This window comes from Chlorocebus sabaeus, chromosome 19 (genome assembly GCF_047675955.1).
Source record: "Chlorocebus sabaeus isolate Y175 chromosome 19, mChlSab1.0.hap1, whole genome shotgun sequence".
Lineage (NCBI taxonomy): Eukaryota > Metazoa > Chordata > Mammalia > Primates > Cercopithecidae > Chlorocebus > Chlorocebus sabaeus.
In genome coordinates, this window is record NC_132922.1 from 27,441,534 (window position 1) to 27,462,935 (window position 21,402).

Here is a 21,402-nt window from a genome sequence, read left to right on the forward strand (position 1 = left end):
TATTGTCACCCACCAAAATATTGACTCAAATCCTGCAGCTATTTGATTTCAGGCTTTAAACTGATCTGGTACTCCCCGTGGGACTCCAATTGCGTCTAATTAGACATGAGAGTTGAAAGACCCATAAGGGGCTTCTCTCACTTTACGATGTCTTATTTTTCCTTCCTCTAGTTGATGAATTGCCAAGGTGAGAGGGATAGCCAACTGGACTAAAGCACAAGTGCCACTCCAGTTATCCGGCAGAGTGTCCAGTAGGGGTCCACCACAATACCACCACACATCCACAAGGCTAGTCCCATTTACCCAGCACAACACACACATGCACGCATGCACATGCCTGTTAACCATCCTGCCTGTTTCCCTAGCCAGCTGACCTTTGCAATCCGGGAAACAGCCCTGGCTCTTGGCCTATGAAGATTTTATGGTGCTGTGCTCCCAAAATGTAAAAGGTAAGGATTAGTTCTTCTCCTGATCCACAGATCAAACACATGCCCGCATGTGACACCCACCAATTCTGCAGACAGAGAATTTTTTGGCCACTCCTAGGTTTTGCCAGGGTCAGGCTGCAGCCTCTGAAGCCCATTTCTGGTTCAAGATGACTTGCAGATTGTGATGGGTGAGGCTGGAGCATGCCACGCCTCACAATAGATCTCATTTTTGTTTAATATGTATAACGCCCCTGCATCACCTCAGCTGTACGTAATATGTCTCTTGTTTAAATGGCAGTTATTTGGGGTTATTGCTTTTTTCTGGGGAACACCCTCTGGTTTCCCATGTGGAACTACATGACGTGGAGAGTAAAATCCTAGGAACTGGCCTTAACTTCTAAGCAGTTGGGTAGGGCTTGGAAGAGTGGGCATATCTGGGGGCTTCAAATGAACTCCCCCAAACCTCTCCACCTCCATCAATTTACTCAGCAGATATATGGAAAGCACATATTAAAGCAGGCATTGGGTCACAGCAAGCCCATGTCCTACTAGGCCCCTCACTCAGCTTGGTCTGTGAACCATGGGATTGATCAGGTGCAGATTTTGTGGCGGAGAACACTGAACTGGGAGGCAGAAGTCTGAGAATCCAGTGGGTGACATTTGTGGATTCCTTGTGGAAAGACAGGGGGTGGCTCTCGGGGAGGGGCTCTCTCATGCACCCTTCACTGTGGCTCCACACTCTGTGAATTCAGGATTCTATAACATTCTCCACTGCAGCCTAGGCGAATGCAGTGTTTCTGGAACCTCAGTTATTCTCATACTAATATCATGGTTTTTTGCCTTATCAGCGTATCATCTGTACTTCTATGAGCAGTTTTCTTTAAATGAAGTCACTCTTTTTACTTCAGCATGCTCACTCAAAAAGGAGACTTCATACCATTTCCTTAAGTGCAAAACCTGTATAACTTGCAATAATTAGAGGTATGCAAGGAAAACGTGAGTGCAGTTTTTAAAATTAAAATGAAGGTAAAAATAAAAAGTACATAAAGAAATGACAGTAAAAACACTTCTAGTTTACAAAATTGTATCACCGAAGAAACTCACTTAATGGGAAAAGTGAACCACTGAAGGCAAGTTAGTTACATGAAAGCAGGAACAGCCGTGATCACCATCATGACCACCAGGTAGGTGACAAGCCATTGGCTCTGGCAAGGGTCACTGTCACCAAAGTCATTTCCTTGAGCTTCAGGGAACATCTTCCTGTTAACATTCAGTTCATCAGGCAGGAGTTGTATTATGTTTATACCTTCCCAGGCCCATGATGCTGTGTTATACCTAGGGGGTCAGACTCCCTGAGGTCAATCAGGTCCTGGGACCGACTGGTCAGAGCATCTGGTGGAAATTTTGGCCTGGCGATGGGTCGTAGAGAAGAGAGTTGTACTTCCGTGGGCATAACTAGTCAGCCTCATTGGCTCAAACAACTGGAAATCGGGCCATGTATATTCATCAGGCAATCACCTTGAGACTGCTGAGCAAGACTTATTAGTGAGAGTAGGGTAAACTATGGTAGCAAATAGGCCCTAAATTTCAATGGCTTATTTTCCACTTAGGTAAAGGCCTAGAGTGTTGTTCAGGTCAATAAGGTGACTGTCCTCCATATGGTCATTCAGAGATCTAAATTAGGGTGTTGGCAAACTTTCCCTATAAAAGGTCAGATAGTACATACTTTGGGCTTTGCAGGCCATGGGCTGTCTGTGGCAACTGCTGTGGTAGTAAAGGTAGCCCTTCAACAATACCTATGCAAATAGGCATGGCTGTGCTTCAATAAAACTTTATTTTTAAAAAGACAATGGGCCAGATCTGGCCCTCAGGCTGTAGTTTACTCACTCCTAATCTACACTATGGTGGCTTTGCCATCCTTAACTCATGGTTTCTGAAGTTGCCATAGGTGTCAATCCCCCGTCACCTGGAAAAGGCAGGAGCAGAAGTGTGACTATGAAGCATATGTATGGGCCAGGCCTGGCTGTGGCACTCTCCACTCCCACTCAGAGGACATTGGCGAGAACTTATTCACATGCTCAATCTAACTGCAACCAAGGCTGAAAAATGTAATCTGGCTGTGTACAAAGGAAAGTGGGACAGATTTTTTTGTTGTTGTCTTCAAAATTCCTTTTTTTTTTTGTAATTATACTTTAAGTTCTAGGGTACATGTGCACAATGTGCAGGTTTGTTACATATGTATCCATGTGCCATGTTGGTGTGCTGCACCCAAAACTTGTCATTTACATTAGGTATATCTCCTAATGTTATCCCTCCCCCTTCCCCCCACCCCACAACAGGTCCTGGTATGTGATGTTCCCCTTCCTGTGTCCAAGTGTTCTCATTGTTCAATTCCCACCTATGGGTGAGAACATGCGGTGTTTGTTTTTGTTGTCCCTGAGATAGTTTGCTGAGAATGATGGTTTCCAGCTTCATCTATGTCCCTACGAAGGACATGAGCTCATCCTTTTTTATGGCTGCATAGTATTCCATGGTGTATATGTGCCGTATTTTCTTAATCCAGTCTATCATTGATGGACATTTGGGTTGGTTCCAAGTCTTTGCTATTGTGAATAGTGCCGCAATAAACATATGTGTGCATGTGTCTTTATAGCAGCATGATTTATAATCCTTTGGGTGTATACCCAGTAATCGGATGGCTTGGTCAAATGGTATTTCTAGTTCTAGATCCTTGAGGAATCGCCACACTGTCTTCCACAATGGTCGAACTAGTTTACAGTCAGGTGGGAGAGATTTTAACAGACTGCCAGCAATCCTTGCCACGGGTAATATGCATTAAACCATGGACTCGATAGTAAGCTTTTTTTCCCTAATACACAGCAAAATAAATACTCATCCATTATATAAGTGCTTTATAGATTGTATTCTATCTAAAATTATCTTGCATAACTCCAGGAATAAGTGCACTATACTCTGATAAACACTAAGTTTTTGTATTTCTTTGATTCAAATCACAAAAGCTTGATTATAAACCCAGATCCTATTCATTAGCACTACTCTATTAAGCCTTCCTTTAGCCTGTTAAGAGTAAAATGGGAAAAAAATGATTCAGGAAGCAATGTAAAAATTTAGACTCAGAAAAGCTAAGATTGAATTATAATCTGGAAAGAGCTCTGTAAATTCAAACTATAGATTACATTGTCAACATCCAGGTGAATAGAGTGGCCTCCATAGAGAGGCAAGTTCTGTGTGTTTTCTTGCCCTGAGAACTGTCAGTGTTCATATATGTTAATACCCAAAACTGTGATGTCTCTTGATGGTACTGGGTATTGAGAGATGGGCAAAATTTGGAGAGGCAGAGAAGAAATTAGCATTGGTACAAGGCAGATTCAGGGGCTTCTTGGGGAGGCCAGTTGGACTGGAAGGGTGAATGGAGGACAGAGAGCTTCAATGCCAAGCTAAGGAGAACAGACTTCATCCCTGGACAATGGAGAGATGCTGAAAGGCCTTAATTCTGAGAATGACCTTAATTCTGAGAATGGAGAGATGCTGAAAGGCCTTAATTCTGAGAAGGGTGCTCCTAAAAGTAGAGCCTGGCAAAAGCAGCCAAGCCATCTGGAGGAACCAGTGGTTATTCGCAAGGGGAACCTCTTACTCACTCATCAGGAGGGTAGAAGGTAAACTTCTCCTTTTCAAAGATGCCTAAGTCCTACGCTTGTGAAAGCTTGGCTTTGGGGCTTACACAGGACACAGCAAGCATAAATGACATAAGCTTCTCCAAGAAGCTGGACTGCACAAAGATCTGCCCAAATCCCAGGAGCTACTGATGCTGGCCCTGTGTTCTCACTTTAGAAGGTCATGCAAGGGATGAAATCTCTAGAATCCTTCATGGGCTGGGTTGCAGCTGGGGTGGGGAAGTTGTAGCTCTTCTGAAACTTCACACATAGCTGTCCTTCTATGGAGGCCAGGAGCACATCAGGGTGGGTACAGCCCACAGTCCTCTCCATCCCACCAACCAAGCTCCAAGGGGTCTTCACATCCACAAAATACCTTTTTGACAGATCAACAGCATGCACACCAAGACACGCAAATTCAAACCAGATACCGAAATGGCACCTACTGAATTTGCAAGGATTTTTACCACTACTCTTTTGGTGGTAGTGCCTAGTGGCAAGAATATAGAAAAACAGGAACTTTCACCATTGATGTGAGAGATCAATTAGTTCAAGCTTTCTTGGGGGCAATTTGGCAAAATCTATCCTAACATTTCAAAGGAGCATCCCTTTTGCCCTAGCTATTTTTTATTAACCGTGTTCTTTGTGATCTCCATTCTGATACTTTGACATCCAGGGCTTTACTGCTCCTGTAGGGACTGCTCCTCCCAGGTTTAGCCAATTCCTAGAGATATAAGCCACTTATCTCTTAGTGTGCCTTTCATATACAAACTCACCAATCCAGAGCCCACATCCCCAACCACCTCCTTTGTGGGGCTCTCACATCCTGTGGGGCCTCCTTTGTGGACTAATAGCCTCACATCCTTATCACCCCAGGAGCTAGGTACCAGATGGAACAGCCCCAATGCCACAGAGCCCACTGAAATTGTTCGAACTAACCAATCCTAAACCTGCTCACCCTGCCTCACCTCTTCCTTCCCATGGAAACCACAGCAACACCTCTTGCAACATCCCCCATCCCCACCACCTTCTGACAGACTCCAGCGTTCTCTGTGTAGCCTCCTGCTCCCATGGCATGGAGTGCACCCTTGTCTTGGGATATGCGAGTAACAAACTACTCTTTCTTTCTTTCCTTTCTCTTTCTTTCTTTCTTTCTTTCTTTCTTTCTTTCTTTCTTTCTTTCTTTCTTTCTTTCTTTCTTTCTTTGTCTTTCTTTTCTTTTCTTTTTTTTTTTTTTTAGATGGAGTTTCACTCTTGTCTCCCAGGCTGGAGTGCAATAGCATGATCTTGGCTCACTGCAACCTCCATCTCTCTGGTTCAAGCGATTCTCTTTCCTCAGCCTCCTGAGTAGCTGGGATTACAGGCACCCACCACCATGCCCAGCTAATTTTTTTGTATTTTTAGTAGAGACGGGGTTTCACCATGTTGGTCAGGCTGGTCTCGAACTCCTGACCTCAGGTAATCCATCCACCTCAGCCTCCCAAAGTGCTGAGATTACAGGCATGAGCCACCACACCTGTCCCAAATTGCTTTTTCAATGTCTGACATCTGATCTGTGGGCCCTGCCATACCTAAATAATAATAAAACCTTTATTTTAAAGCACTATTCTCTAGGAATAATTCTGAATGAGCCCAAAGATATATGTATCAGATGGTCACCTCAGTGAAGTTGACAATAGTATAAAATAAGAAATGATTCGAATGGCTAACAATAGTAGATGGTTAAATAATTTAAGAGTATTATACTATGGGATGCAATGTAGCTGTCAAAAAGGTAGAAAAATTGTTTTTAAATGTTTGTGTAAATGAAAAATGGTTCACCACTTCCTGTGAAAGAAGAGGGATCCAAAAATTTTTATTTCCCCCTCCAATTATCCTTAAAAAAAAAAAAACAGTGAAATGAAGTTTTTAAAGCTACAAACCCACACAGACAAACTGTGGAAGAAGAGATGACAGCATTTTGCACACCGGAAGGCCAACTTTTTTGAGACGGAGTTTCGCTCTGTCTCCAGGCTGGAGTACAATGACGCAACCTTGGTTCACTGCAACCTCTGCCTCCTAGGTTCAATCAATTCTCCTGCCTCAGCCTCCCAAGTAGCTGGGACTACAGGTACCCACCCCCATGCCCAGTTAATTTTTTGTATTTTTAGTAGAGGCAGAGTTTCCACCAAGTTGGCCAGGATGGTTTCGATCTCTTGACCTCGTGATCTGCCCGCCTTGACCTCCCAAAGTACTGGGATTACAGGCATGAGCCACCATGCCCGGTCAAGAACTAGTTTTAGAACAGAGAAAGTAAACGTTAACTCATGGAGAGAAAGACACCATCATTCACCTATGCAATCAGAATAGACAGAAAAGCCTCCCTGGGTTTAGAGGTACTAGATACCTGTGAAAGTTTGAGTATAGGTATTCCCCACTTACGCCCATGGGGAGTGCACCTCTCCCCTTGAGCTCCACCCCAAGGCCAAACTTTCCTGCAGGCTTTCTGTCTCTGCCTGTGCTAGAACTGGGCTGACCTCAGGAACTCATTGATTTTGGATCAGCAATTCCAAATCTGAGAAACTGTCTGTCACAAGTATGCTTAGTTGCCCATACTGATATATGCTCAGAGGCATTCATTATAACAGTCTTTATGGTGGGTGAAGATGAGAAAAACCCAGGCTATCTCTTGGTGGTGGTGAATGTTTTAAAATACAAACCAACAGAAAATAACACTTCCCAAGGGAACATTCTTACAGTGACTATGACCTAAAACTTGTAACATTCATCACCTCTCAAATCTGGTGAGCATATTTAATATATAGTAGCATTGTGAACTCATTAAGTATTTGCATAATTATAAATAGAAAACACATGAAAATAAAAGGAAAGTTTACAATATAAGCAAACAAATGTAACTGACATTTAATTCACTGCTCTGATTAGCAGTGCACTTATTTATATTGGTAATTGAGTTTAAGACTATATGCATGCTTTTTTTCTTTGTCTCACATTTTTATTTTTAAAATAAAATTGAATATATTTAAGTGGACAGCCTGTTTTGATTCATATATATGAAAATCTACATGTGTGTTTGTATATATATACCCTACATGTGTGTTTGTATATATATACACACATAGTTAAAAATTACTACAGTCAAACTAATGAACTCATCAATCTTCTCATATAGTTAGATGACAGCACTTGAAATACACTCTCTTCACAAATTTCCAATATACAGTATTATTAACTATAATCACATAACTGCAGCTTTGTACTCTTGGACCGACAGATCCCCTTTTCTCCCACCTCCCTGTCTCTGGTAACCACCATTCTACCCTACTTCCATGTATTAAACTTTTTAAGATTCCGGCCAGGTGTGGTTGCTCACGCCTGTAATCCCAGCACTTTGGGAGGTCAAGGCAGGTGGATCACCTGAGGTCGGGAGTTCCAGACCAGCCTGACCAACATGGAGAAACCCAGTCTCTACTAAAAATACAAAAAATTAGCAGGGCATGGTGGAACATGCCTGTAATCCCAGTTACTCGGGAGGCTGAGGCAGGAGAATCGCTTGAACCCGGGAGGTGCAGGTTGCAGTGAGCTGAGATTGTGCCATTGCACTCCAGCCTGGGCAACAAGAGAGAAATTCCATCTCAAAAAAAAAAAAAAAAAAATTAATAATAATTTACCTCAACACTCCACTATAATGAACACACCACTATCGTCAATGGGCAGATCATCCAGACAACAAAAAAATCATCATTTAAGCTGCACTCTATACCGAATGGACCTAACAGAAATTTACACAGCTTTGTACGACTCCACGACCTCACAAGGCACATTCTACTCAGTAGCACATGGATTATTCTCCAGGATAGGCTATGTGTTAGGCCAAAAAGCAAGTAATGGCACATTTTTAAAAACTGAAATCATATCAACTATCTTTTCTGATCACAGTGGAATATTACTAGAAATCAGTAACAGCAGGAACTTTAAAAATTGTACAAATACATGAAAATTAAAACATGCTCACAAACCAACAATAAATGAAAAAATTCAAAATTCATTGAAATGAATAAGGGAAAGTAAAAATTAATTGAAACAAGAATAGAAACACAGGGCCGGGCGCGGTGGCTCAAGCCTGTAATCCCAGCACTTTGGGAGGCCGAGACGGGCGGATCACGAGGTCAGGAGATCGAGACCATCCTGGCTAACACAGTGAAACCCCGTCTCTACTAAAAATACAAGAAAAATTAGCCGGGCGTGGTGGCGGGCGCCTGTAATCCCAGCTACTCGGGAGGCTGAGGCAGGAGAATGGCGTAAACCCGGGAGGCGGAGCTTGCAGTGAGCCGAGATCGCGCCACTGCACTCCAGCCTGGGGCACAGAGCAAGACTCCGTCTCAAAAAAAAAAAAAAAAAGAATAGAAACACAACATAACAAAACCTGTGGGATGTGGCAAAAGCAGTTGTTAAGAGGTAAAGTGCATAGCTATAAATGCCTAATCAGTAAAGTAGAAAGATCTCAAATAGCCAACCTAACAGTACACTTCAAGTAATGAGAAAAGCAAACAAAATTAAATGCTAAAATTCGTAAAAAGAAACACATCATGAAGATTAGAGATTTTAAAAATACAAACTAAAAAAAAAATTACAAAAAGACAACAGAACAAAGAAGTGGGGGATTTGTTTTTGAAAAAAACATTGAAAAGCTGTAACAAGACTAGGAAAGAGAGAAAGAAAACTGCAGTAAAATCACAGATGAAAAAGGAGACATTACAATTGATAACACAGAAACACAAAGGATCATAAGAGATTCCTAAAAAACCTATATATAAACAAATTGAAAAAATCTAGGAGAAATGGATAAATTTCTGGAAGCATAGCAATTTCACAAGCTAGAATAATAAAAAACCCAAACAGACTAATAATGAGTAATGAAATTAAAGCGGTAATAAAAATCTGCCATCAAAGAAAAACAGAAAAATTATGGTTTTACTGCTGAATTCTACCAAACATTTTTAAAAGAGGTAATACCAATTTTATTCAAAATATTCCCCAAAAAATGAAGAGGAAGGAGTACTTCCAAACTTGTTCTATGAGGTCAGCATTACCCTGCTACAAAAAAAATAAATAAATAAACAGACCAGGACACAACACAGAAAGAAAACCACAGGCAAATATCCCTCATGAACGCAGATGTAAAAATCCTCAAGAAAATACTTGGGGATTCATTGGAGGAATATGAGAATGAGTCAATAAACACAAATAAGTAAATGTCATACATCACATTCAGCGAATCATGAACAAAAACCATATAATCATTTCAGTAGATGCTGAAAAAATAAAATTAAATATTCCTTCATGATCAAAACTCAAAATAAGTACAGAAGGAACATAGCACAATAAAGGCCGTATATGACAAACCCACAGCTAACATCGTAATCAGTGGGGAAAAGTTAAAAGCTCTTCCTCTAAGATCTTGTTCAAGTGTGGCTACTTTTACCACTTTCATTCATCATGGTCCTGGGAGCCCTAGCTAGAGCAATTAGACAGGAGAATGCAATAAAATCCATCCAAATTGGGGGGAAAAAAGTCAAATTGTTCCTGTTTGCAGGTGACATGATCATATATACATAGAGAACCCTAAAGATTCCACAAAAAAACCTACTAGAAAAAATGAATTTAGTAAAGTTGCAAAATACAATATCACTATATAAAAATGAGTAGCACACACATGCACCAATAGTGAAACACATAAAAAAGAAATCAAGAAAGTTGTTTCATTACAGTAGCTAACCCCCCCAAATAATGATACCTAGGGATAGACATAACCAAGAAAGATCCTACAATGAAAACTATAAAACATAGATCAAAGATATTAAAGTAGACACAAGTAAATGGAAAGATATCTCCTGTCCATGCACTAGAAGAATATTGTTAAAATATCTCTATCACTCATTGTGATCTACAGAATCAATGCAATCCATGTTAAACTACAGACATTCTTCATAGAAACAGACAAAAAAAGATTCTAAAATTCACATGGAAATGCAAAACACCTCAAAGAGACAAAAGAATCTTGAAAAAAAGAAAAACTGGAGGCATCACACTTATTTCAAAATATACTACAAAATATACTATAAATCCATAGTAACTGCAAATCTATAGTATCATATCAGAACAGCATGGCACTGTCAAAAAAAGGGGCAGGGAGAGAGAGAGGAAGACAAATGACAGACAGACATAAATAAATGAAACAAAATAGAGAACTCAGAAATAAATTCACGCATTTACAGTCAACTCATTTTTAACCTAGGCACCGAGAACACACCCTCTGGAATAACAATCTTTTCAATAAACTGTGCTAGGAAAACCCAATACCCACATGTAGAAGAATAAATCTACATCGTTATCTTATCATATACAAAATTCAACTCAACATAAAGATTTAAATGTAGGACCTGAAACTATGAAAGTACTAGAGAAGAAAACATACGATAAATGCTTAATGAAATTGGTTAGGAGAAGGAATTTTCAAACAGACATCAAAAGTACAAGCAACAAAAGCGAAAAATAGACAAATGGAATTACATTAAACTTAAAAGCTTCTGCAAAGCAGAGGAAGCAATCAGTGGAATGAAGAAACAATCTAGAGAATGGAAGAAAGTATTAGCAAACTATGCATCAGGCAAGCGGTTAATACACAAAAAGCAAGACTACTGAAAAGCAAAAAGACAAGTAATCTAATTTAAAAATCAGAAAAAGATCTACCCAAAACCTTTGGTCCCCCACCATTATTTCCCCACCTTCTTTTCCCTACTGCTTTCGGCCCCCTCCCTCTCGCCACCCCTTTTTCTTTTGCCATCTACCCCAAAACTTTTTCCCCACCATTTTCCCCCACCAACTTTTCGCAAAGCCCTCTCCACTCCACCGCTCACCACCATCTTTTCCCCTCTGCCTGGCCACCCTCTTTCCCCCGTCACGCTCTCATCACCCTCTTTTGCTCCTGCATCCACCCAAAAACATTTTCCCTCATCTTTTCCCAAAGCCTTCTCCCCACTCCTGCTGCTCACCACCCTCTTTTCCCCTCCATCTACCCAAAAACTTATTTTTCCACCATCTTCTTCCTCACCCTCGGTCTGCAACGACTTCTCCTGCTCGCCGTCCTTTTTTTCCCTTTGACACTCACCGCCCTCTTTACCCCTCCATCTACCCCAAAACTATTTTCTCCTCTCCTACCTCCTCAGCTGCGCTGCCATCTCTGTGGCCGCCACCAACCGCAGCGAGGCGAGGCGCGCTGTCACAGGCCCCAGCCTCCAACGTGGGGCATGTTGCTCTCCCATCTCCTCATCCTCTAACTGGACAGGAGCAGCTCTCCCTGCCGGCGGCCCTCCTATCGCTCCCGGGACGCTGCAGTCTCGGTAGCCGCCACCTACCACAGCGAGGCGAGGCGTGAGGAGAGCCACAGTGCCCGTGGGCTCCAGCCTCCGGCCTCCGGCCTCCAGCCTCCAGCGTGTAGTACGTAGTAGGTGGCTTCCTAAGCTAGCAAGGAACAGCTTGGCGGGCTTAGGCAGGAAAGCATGGAGTGGCCTCACTTCCCACCTCAGCAGGATTCCTATACTGATGTTAGGCAATGGGGTTCCTGGACTACATGTTCTGATTGGATGAGAGAAAAACCTGTAGGCCTACTCTGATTGGACTTTATTTTCATGCTCAGATTGGTTGTCCTAATGCTTGCTCTCATCCAATCAGAACATGACAGTAAAGTCCAATCCAGCTTGAGTTAATTTTTTCTAAGGTGTAAAGAAGAGGTCTAGTTTCAGTTTTCTGCATAGACTCGCCAGTTTTCCCAGTACCATTTAATGAATAGAAGATCCTTTCCTCATTGCTTGTTTTTTGTCAGATTTGTCAAAGATCCGATGGTTGCAGATGTGTGGTGTTATTTCTGAGGTCTCTGTTCTGTTCCATTGGTCTATATATCAACATCATTGATCATCAGAGAAATGCAAATCAAAACCACAATGAGATAACTTCTCATGCCAGTAGGAATTGCGCTGATTAAAAAGTTGAGAAACAATAGATGCTGGCAAGGCAACATTCATTCCTGATTTAAAAAATGCAAAACTCCACGTAAATAGAGGAGAATCTACTAAACTTGATAAATGGCATACATGAAATATCTGTAGCTATTATACTTAATGACATAAGACTGAATATTTTCCCCATAGGATCAAAAATGAGACAAGGAAATCCACTCTTATCACGATTGAAATTGCCTTTGCAAAATTATGACTGAGACAGTGAGAGATCTAACTTAATCAACTCCATCTTGCTTCTAACCTCCAAGTTGTCCTTGCTCATTCCTGGGTGTAGACTGAACTAACTTCGGGAGAAACTTAGTTTATAGTTTATAGTTTAAAACAAAGACGGTAACAGCCCTTTCCCAAAGCAGACCTCCTTCTTGCTTGGGCACTAGATTGCCTTCATAGGACTCACATTAGCCACAAGATTAGAAATTACGGTTTAGGAGTCATGCAGCTGAAGTCTAAAGATTCTGACCCTCCCTAAACTGCTCCTAAGATCAGTGCTGGAGAAATTTTGCAGACCCTGCACTTGATGGATCAGCTGGCACCATCCAGATGGATTAACTGGCTCATCTGATCTTGTGGCCCCCACCCAGGAACTGACTCAGCTCAATAAGACAGTTTCAACTCCCTTTGATTTCATCCCTAACCAATCAGCACTCTTGGCCCACTGGCTTCCACAAACCCACCAAGCTGTCCTTACAAACTCTGCTCCTCAAATGCTCAAGGAGACTGATTTGAGTAATCATAAAAAACTCCAGGCCGGGCACGGTGGCTCGCCCCTGTAATGCCAGCACTTTGGGAGGCCAAGGCGGGTGGATCATGAGGTCAGGAGATCTAGACCATCCTGGCTAACACGGTGAAACTCTGTCTCTAGTAAAAATACAAAAAATTAGCCAGGTGTGATGGCGGCCGCCTGTAGTCCCAGCTACTCCAGAAGCTGAGGCAGGAGAAAGCCTAGGGAGACTCCGTCTCAAAAAAAACAAAAAAAAACAAAAAAAACAAAAAAAACAAAAAAAAACCAGACATAGTCTCACTCTTTTGCCCAGGCTGGAGTGCAGTGGCCTGATCTCGGTCCACCACAACCCCTGCCTCCCGGGTTCAAATGATTCTCCTGCCTCAACCGCCCAAGTAGCTGTGACTACAGGCGCGTGCCACCATGCCTGGCTAATTTTTGTATTTTTAGTAGAGATGAGGTTTCACCATGTTGGCCAGGCCGGTCTCCAACTCCCGATCTCGAGATCCGCCTGTCCCGACCTCCCAAAGTGCTGGGATGCATGAGCCACTACGCCTGGCCTCCTTTTTTTCTTTTCTTTTCTTTCTTTCTTTTTTTTTTTTTTTTTTTTTTTTTTTTTTTGGTAGACGGAGTTTCGCTCTTGCTGCCCAGACTGAAGTGCAATAGTGCGATCTCAGCTCACTGCAATCTCCACCTCAGCAGGAGAGCAGGAATCTTCAGTGATCCACTGGCGGATCTGCAGCCATTGTGCACCCCTCCTCTTCCAATGTCTTTTTTGTGCGCGCCTCTCCTTCCAGTACCTACTGCAGGAGCGTCCCCCAGCCTCCCGCCATTGCCAGCAAGTGCTGAGATCCGCCGTCGCACTCCAGCCTGGGCGACAAGATCGAAATTCCGTCTCAAAAAAAAAAAAAAAGAAAGAAAGAAAGAAAAAAAAACGGCCGGGCGCGGTGGCTCACGCCTGTAATCCCAGCACTTTGGGAGGCCGAGACGGGCGGATCACAAGGTCAGGAGATCGAGACCATCCTGGCGAACACGGTGAAACCCCGTCTCTACTAAAAAATACAAAAAGCTAGCCGGGCGAGGTGGCGGGCGCCTGTAGTCCCAGCTACTCGGGAGGCTGAGGCAGGAGAATGGCGTAAACCCGGGAGGCAGAGCTTGTAGTGAGCCGAGTTCGCGCCACTGCACTCCAGCCTGGGCGACAGAGCAAAGACTCCGTCTCAAAAAAAAAAAAAAAAAAAAAAAAAAAAAAAGAAAGAAAAAAAACGGATGAAAATTTTGGAAAAATATGGAAGAAACCGAATGGATTTCTAGTTCAACTAAATCGTAATTATTCAGTATCTATTTTTTGCAAGAAACCATGTATTTCATGTCCACAGTCAGGACCACAGTCTAGCTCTCAAGTGTGGGTGTTTCCTAAGCAAACTGAAGAACACAGGCATAAAAGTGCATTAAGTTCATAACCATTTACCTCTTTTTTGCTGTTGTTTTTAAGAGGGAGCCTGCCTCTTTCTGTTGTCCAGGCTGGAGTGCAGTGGCGCGATCTCGGCGCACAACCACCTCTGCCTCCCTGATTCAAGTGATTCTCCTGCCTCAGCCGCCTGAGTAGTTGGGACTACAGGCGCGTGCCACCATGCCTGACTAAATTTGTATTTTTAGTAGAGACTCGGTTTCACTATGTTGGCCGGGCTGGTCTCCAACACCTGATCTCCGTGATCTGTCCGCCCGACCTCCCAAAGTGCTAGGATTAGAGGCATAAGCCACCACGCCCGGTCTCTTTTTTTCTTTTTCTTTTTTTTTTTTTATTTTGAGACGGAGTTTTGCTCTTGTTGCCCAGGCTGGAGTGCAATGGTGTAATCTCAGCTCACTACAATCTCCACTTCAGCGGGAGAGCAGGAACCTTCAGTGATCCACTAGCGGATCTGCAGCCACTGTGGGCGCTTGTTCTTCCTGCGACCTTTGTGCGGGAGTCTCTCCTTCCACTACCTATTGCATACCCACCCCCCACGTCCGCCTCGCGCCATTGCCAGCAGGTGTCTTGCACAGGTACCTTGCCGCGCTAATCCGTTAATCGCTCTGTCACTCTCGGCATTCTGTGCAGCCACCCACTCCCTCAGGTTTAAAAGATGCGTTGCCTGGCAACCAGCAGGTGCCTTTCCCGCTGGTATCTTGCCAGGCTAATCCCTTAAGGTCGCTCAATCACTCGCGCCCTTCTGTGACGCGCACCCACTCCCTCAGGTTTAAAAGGCGCGTTGCCTGGCAACAGAAGAAACTGCTCGCTTAGCCTTCGGCCGAGTTGGCAGCTCAACGAGGACCTCAGAGCCCAGCTCTCGAGAGTTCAAGCGTTGGACCATTCCCCACTGCTCCCAGGAGCGGTTGCCTGGGCTCTCTGTGCCCCTTATTCCTGTCCCGGCCTGCGGCTGAGGACCTGCCAGTAGGGCTCAGTTGCCTGGAGCCCGTTCAGCCCATCCCCCAGTTCACTTTGTTTGTGGGATCTCCCCGTTGCTCCTGTCCCTGGACGGAGTGGCAGGCCATCCAACAAGCATCCAGACACTTGGCATCAGTGGTGTCAAGACAACTCCAAGAAGGTTTTCCGTGATCCTTCAAGCCCTGCGTTCCTTCCTGGTGATCCTGCCTTCAATTTGATTGTACAGGTACCACAGCAAGCCAGTGCTGTGTGCTCCAAATTCCAGGGCGTCCTGCAGCTCAGCCCCTGCACTGAGCACAAGGAATCTCTGTGGGGCCAGGAGCAGGGAGTCACCCCTTTGGGGCCCACAACACCCGGCTGTCCCCAGACTCGTGTCCAGGGAAGATCCTGTTAAGGGGACCTCAAGGAGAGCGGGGCAGGGATGCCTGAGCAGGACAAGGACCCCAGAGTCCAAGAGAATCCTTATGACCAGAGAAGGGTCCCCATGGTCACCGGGGATGCACGGTCTGCATTTCAGCCCCTGCGGGACAATGGAGGCCTCTCTCCCTTTGTGCCCAGGCCTGGGCCACTGCAGAGAGACCTCCATGCCCAGAGGTCAGAAGTCAGATATAACCAGAGATCCCAGACCTCCTGGACGAGCTCGTGCACCAAACGAAATGCCATCTCGAGCTCCTACAGCTCCACGGGAGGCTTCCCGTGGCTAAAGCAGAGGAGGATGGGGGAGCCAGCCTTATCCCACTGTCAGCTGACCCTCAGTTCCTCAAAGACAGTGAGTGAGGCCAGGCCTCAGGCTGTCCCTTCGGGTCACACCCAGTGTGAAAAGGCAGCGGATACAACACCAGGGCAGACACTCACCCCCAGGACTGGCTCCCCCAGATCCCAGGCCTCTAAGTCCGGTAGACGAAAGTTTCCCCTGCTGCCACGCAGGCAAGGGGAGCCTCTGATGCTGCCACCTCCCTTAGAGCTGGGGATCCAGGTCACTGCTGAAGACCTGGACCTGGAGAAGGAGGCGGCGTTCCAGTGCATCAACAGTGTACTGCGGGGTGAGGCCAAGGCCATCTGGGACTGCAGACCCTCACAGCCTTCCCACACTTTGTCCTCACTTGCAACAGGGACTTGTGGTCTGTTTGCTGTTTCTAAAGCACCCAGGATGGATGCACAGCAGGAGAGAGACAAGTCCCAAGACTCCCGGGGCCCAGTGGCTCCCCTAGCATCTGCTGCAGAGGCTCCCTCTACAGCTCCTGTGTCTGGGAAGAAACACAGACCACCAGGCCCCCTGTTCTCCTTCTCAGATCCCCTTCCTGCCACCTCTTCCCACTCCCAGGACTCAGCCCAGGTCACCTCGCTGATTCCTGCCCCCTTGCCAGCTGCAAGCATGGATGGGGGCATGAGAAGAGCAAGGCCTGGCACTTCTGCTCCTGCAGCTGCTGCAGCGGTCCCTCCCCCCTCCACTTTGACCCCCACGTCAGGGTCCCTACTGAGTGGACTGGATGGAGGCCCTTCACATTTCCGGGCCTCAACCACAGCTGCAGCAGGTGCCCAGAGGTCAGAAGTCAGATATAACCAGAGATCCCAGACCTCCTGCATGAGCTCGTGTCCCAAACGACATGCCATCTCAAGCTCCTACAGCTCCACGGGAGGCTTCCCGTGGCTAAAGCGGAGGAGGATGGGGGAGCCAGCCTCATCCCACTGCCAGCTGACCCTCAGTTCCTCAAAGACAGTGAGTGAGGGCAGGCCTCAGGCTGCCTCTTCGGGTCACACCCAGTGTAAAAAGGTGGCAGATACAGCACCAGGGCAGACATTCGCCCCGAGGACTGGCTCCCCCAGATCCCAGGCCTCTAGGCCCCGTAAACGCAAGTTTCCCCTGCTGCCACGCAGGCAAAGGGCGCCAGGCCCCCTGTTCTTCTTCTCACATCCCCTTCCTGCCACCTCTTCCCACTCCCAGGACTCAGCCCAGGTCACCTCGCTGATTCCTGCCCCCTTGCCAGCTGCAAGCATGGATGGGGGCATGAGAAGAGCAAGGCCTGGCACTTCTGCTCCTGCAGCTGCTGCAGCGGCCCCTCCCCCCTCCACTTTGACCCCCACGTCAGGGTCCCTACTGAGTGGACTGGATGGAGGCCCTTCACATTTCCGGGCCTCAACCACAGCTGCAGCAGGTGCCCAGAGGTCAGAAGTCAGATATAACCAGAGATCCCAGACCTCCTGCATGAGCTCATGTCTCAAACGACATGCCATCTCGAGCTCCTACAGCTCCATGGAAGGCTTCCCGTGGCCAAAGCGGAGGAGGATGGGGGAGCCAGCCTCATCCCACTGTCAGCTGACCCTCAGTTCCTCAAAGACAGTGAGTGAGGCCAGGCCTCAGGCTGTCCCTTCGGGTCACACCCAGTGTGAAAAGGCAGCAGATACAACACCAGGGCAGACACTCACCCCCAGGACTGGCTCCCCCAGATCCCAGGCCTCTAGGCCCCGTAGACGCAAGTTTCCCCTGCTCCCACGCAGGCGAGGGGAGCCTCTGATGCTGCCACCTCCCTTAGAGCTGGGGTTCCGGGTCACTGCTGAAGACCTGGACCTGGAGAAGGAGGCAGCGTTCCAGTGCATCAACAGTGTACTACGGGGTGAGGCCAAGGCCATCTGGGACTGCAGACCCTCACGGCCTTCCCACACTTTGTCCTCACTTGCAACAGGGACTTGTGGTCTGTTTGCTGTTTCTAAAGCACCCAGGATGGATGCACAGCAGGAGAGAGACAAGTCCCAAGACTCCCGGGGCCCAGTGGCTCCCCTAGCATCTGCTGCAGAGGCTCCCTCTACAGCTCCTGTGTCTGGGAAGAAACACAGACCACCAGGCCCCCTGTTCTCCTTCTCAGATCCCCTTCCTGCCACCTCTTCCCACTCCCAGGACTCAGCCCAGGTCACCTCGCTGATTCCTGCCCCCTTGCCAGCTGCAAGCATGGATGGGGGCATGAGAAGAGCAAGGCCTGGCACTTCTGCTCCTGCAGCTGCTGCAGCGGCCCCTCCCCCCTCCACTTTGACCCCCACGTCGGAGTCCCTACTGAGTGGACTGGATGGAGGCCCTTCACATTTCCGGGCCTCAACCACAGCTGCAGCAGGTGCCCAGAGGTCAGAAGTCAGATATAACCAGAGATCCCAGACCTCCTGGACGAGCTCGTGCACCAAACGAAATGCCATCTCGAGCTCCTACAGCTCCACGGGAGGCTTCCCGTGGCTAAAGCGGAGGAGGATGGGGGAGCCAGCCTCATCCCACTGCCAGCTGACCCTCAGTTCCTCAAAGACAGTGAGTGAGGTCAGGCCTCAGGCTGCCTCTTCGGGTCACACCCAGTGTGAAAAGGTGGCAGATACAGCACCAGGGCAGACATTCGCCCCGAGGACTGGCTCCCCCAGATCCCAGGCCTCTAGGCCCCGTAAACCCAAGTTTCCCCTGCTGCCATGCAGGCGAGGGGCGCCAGGCCCCCTGTTCTTCTTCTCACATCCCCTTCCTGCCACCTCTTCCCACTCCCAGGACTCAGCCCAGGTCACCTCGCTGATTCCTGCCCCCTTGCCAGCTGCAAGCATGGATGGGGGCATGAGAAGAGCAAGGCCTGGCACTTCTGCTCCTGCAGCTGCTGCAGCGGCCCCTCCCCCCTCCACTTTGACCCCCACGTCGGAGTCCCTACTGAGTGGACTGGATGGAGGCCCTTCACATTTCCGGGCCTCAACCACAGCTGCAGCAGGTGCCCAGAGGTCAGAAGTCAGATATAACCAGAGATCCCAGACCTCCTGGACAAGCTCGTGCACCAAACGAAATGCCATCTCGAGCTCCTACAGCTCCACGGGAGGCTTCCCGTGGCTAAAGCGGAGGAGGATGGGGGAGCCAGCCTCATCCCACTGCCAGCTGACCCTCAGTTCCTCAAAGACAGTGAGTGAGGGCAGGCCTCAGGCTGCCTCTTCGGGTCACACCCAGTGTGAAAAGGTGGCAGATACAGCACCAGGGCAGACATTCGCCCCGAGGACTGGCTCCCCCAGATCCCAGGCCTCTAGGCCCCGTAAACCCAAGTTTCCCCTGCTGCCATGCAGGCGAGGGGCGCCAGGCCCCCTGTTCTTCTTCTCACATCCCCTTCCTGCCACCTCTTCCCACTCCCAGGACTCAGCCCAGGTCACCTCGCTGATTCCTGCCCCCTTGCCAGCTGCAAGCATGGATGGGGGCATGAGAAAAGCAAGGCCTGGCACTTCTGCTCCTGCAGCTGCTGCAGCGGCCCCTCCCCCCTCCACTTTGACCCCCACGTCGGGGTCCCTACTGAGTGGACTGGATGGAGGCCCTTCACATTTCCGGGCCTCAACCACAGCTGCAGCAGGTGCCCAGAGGTCAGAAGTCAGATATAACCAGAGATCCCAGACCTCCTGCATGAGCTCGTGTCTCAAACGACATGCCATCTCGAGCTCCTACAGCTCCATGGAAGGCTTCCCGTGGCCAAAGCGGAGGAGGATGGGGGAGCCAGCCTCATCCCACTGTCAGCTGACCCTCAGTACCTCAAAGACAGTGAGTGAGGGCAGGCCTCAAGCTGCCTCTTCGGGTCACACCCAGTGTGAAAAGGTGGCAGATACAGCACCAGGGCAGACATTCGCCCCGAGGACTGGCTCCCCCAGATCCCAGGCCTCTAGCCCCGTAGACGCAAGTTTCCCCTGCTCCCACGCAGGCGAGGGGAGCCTCTGATGCTGCCACCTCCCTTAGAGCTGGGATTCCGGGTCACTGCTGAAGATCTGGACCTGGAGAAGGAGGCGGCGTTCCAGTGCATCAACAGTGTACTGCGGGATGAGGCCAAGGCTATCTGGGACTGCAGACCCTCACGGCCTTCCCACACTTTGTCTTCACTTGCAACAGGGGCTTCTGGTCTACCTGCTGTTTCTAAAGCACCCAATATGGATGCACAGCAGGAGAGACACAAGTCCCAAGACTCCCAGGGCCCAGTGCTCCCCTAGCATCTGCTGCAGAGGCTCCCTCTACAGCTCCTGTGTCTGGGAAGAAGCACAGACCACCAGGACCCCTGTTCTTCTTCTCAGATCCCCTTCCTGCCACCTCTTCCCACTCCCAGGACTCAGCCCAGGTCACCTCGCTGATTCCTGCCCCCTTGCCAGCTGCAAGCATGGAGGGCAGCATGAGAAGCCCAAGGCCTGACACTTCTGGAGCCAGTTCCAGCCCTGCAGCCACGCCCACGGGCTTTGGGAGCAGAGAGCCAGCCCCAGCTCTGAGTTCCTTCAGAAGAAAACAGGTAAAGAGAAAGGCCCCGAGCACCACCCATGGCAATGGGGCATGAGGGGGCCTGAACACCAGGGCCCCCCCAGGCTGAGCACATCCATGGTGACTGCGGGAACTGGCACAGGGAGCAACTCTGTTGGGTGGCACTTTTGTCTTTACTTTCCATCACATCCCTGGGGGACCATTTAAGCAGACACCTCCAGTTGCAAGTCAGGGACCCAGTGCCACTGCAAACAAGGCAGGCTGCACGTGCAAGTCTGGGCCAGCCTCTGACCCTAGCCACCCCACTTTCCGCGTGGGCACAGCAATGAGGGACCTGGCCTCTAAGGCTCCCTCGTGCGCTGTCAGGGTTTCTACTGGACACAGGTCCAAAGGACCATCTTCCGCTCATCCTTCTCCATGTTGGGCTTTTGAGCCCGTCATAAATTCCTTGCCTAGAGTGAGGTCCAGAAGAGTTTTCTCCTTCCAGTATTTTTGTAGTTTCGTATCTTAACATTCAAGTCTTGGATCTATCTCGAGGTGATTTTTGTACATGCTGAGAGACAAGGGTCCGGGTTCATTCTTCTGCATGTGGCTGCCCAACCCTCCCAGTACCATTCATTGAAGAGGGTGTCCTTTCCCCAGTGTGTGTTTCTGTCGGCTCTGTCAAAGATCAACTGGCTGTGAACATGTGGCTGTGTTTCTGGGTTCTCTCATCTGTCCCATTGATCTAAGTGTCTAGTTTTATGCTAGGATTATACTATTTTGGTGACTACGCACTTGTCAAACATTTTGTAGTTGTAATTTGCAGTGTAATGGGATGCCTCTAGTTTTGCTGTTTTT

At 47.7% G+C, this 21,402-nt stretch overlaps 1 protein-coding gene across 1 annotated transcript; it reads left to right on the top strand.

Annotated features, from left to right (window-relative positions):
* The first annotated feature begins 1,571 nt into the window (after positions 1 to 1,571).
* Positions 1,572 to 20,709, top strand: LOC140709181 (uncharacterized). Its single transcript, XM_073007115.1, is given in 10 exon segments — positions 1,572 to 1,612; positions 11,332 to 11,405; positions 15,631 to 15,728; positions 15,730 to 16,809; positions 16,811 to 16,879; positions 16,882 to 18,381; positions 18,383 to 18,451; positions 18,454 to 19,863; positions 19,986 to 20,286; positions 20,289 to 20,709. Coding segments are annotated over 10 exon segments (4,992 nt in total). The 3' UTR covers positions 20,639 to 20,709.
* Positions 20,710 to 21,402: the final 693 nt, after the last annotated feature.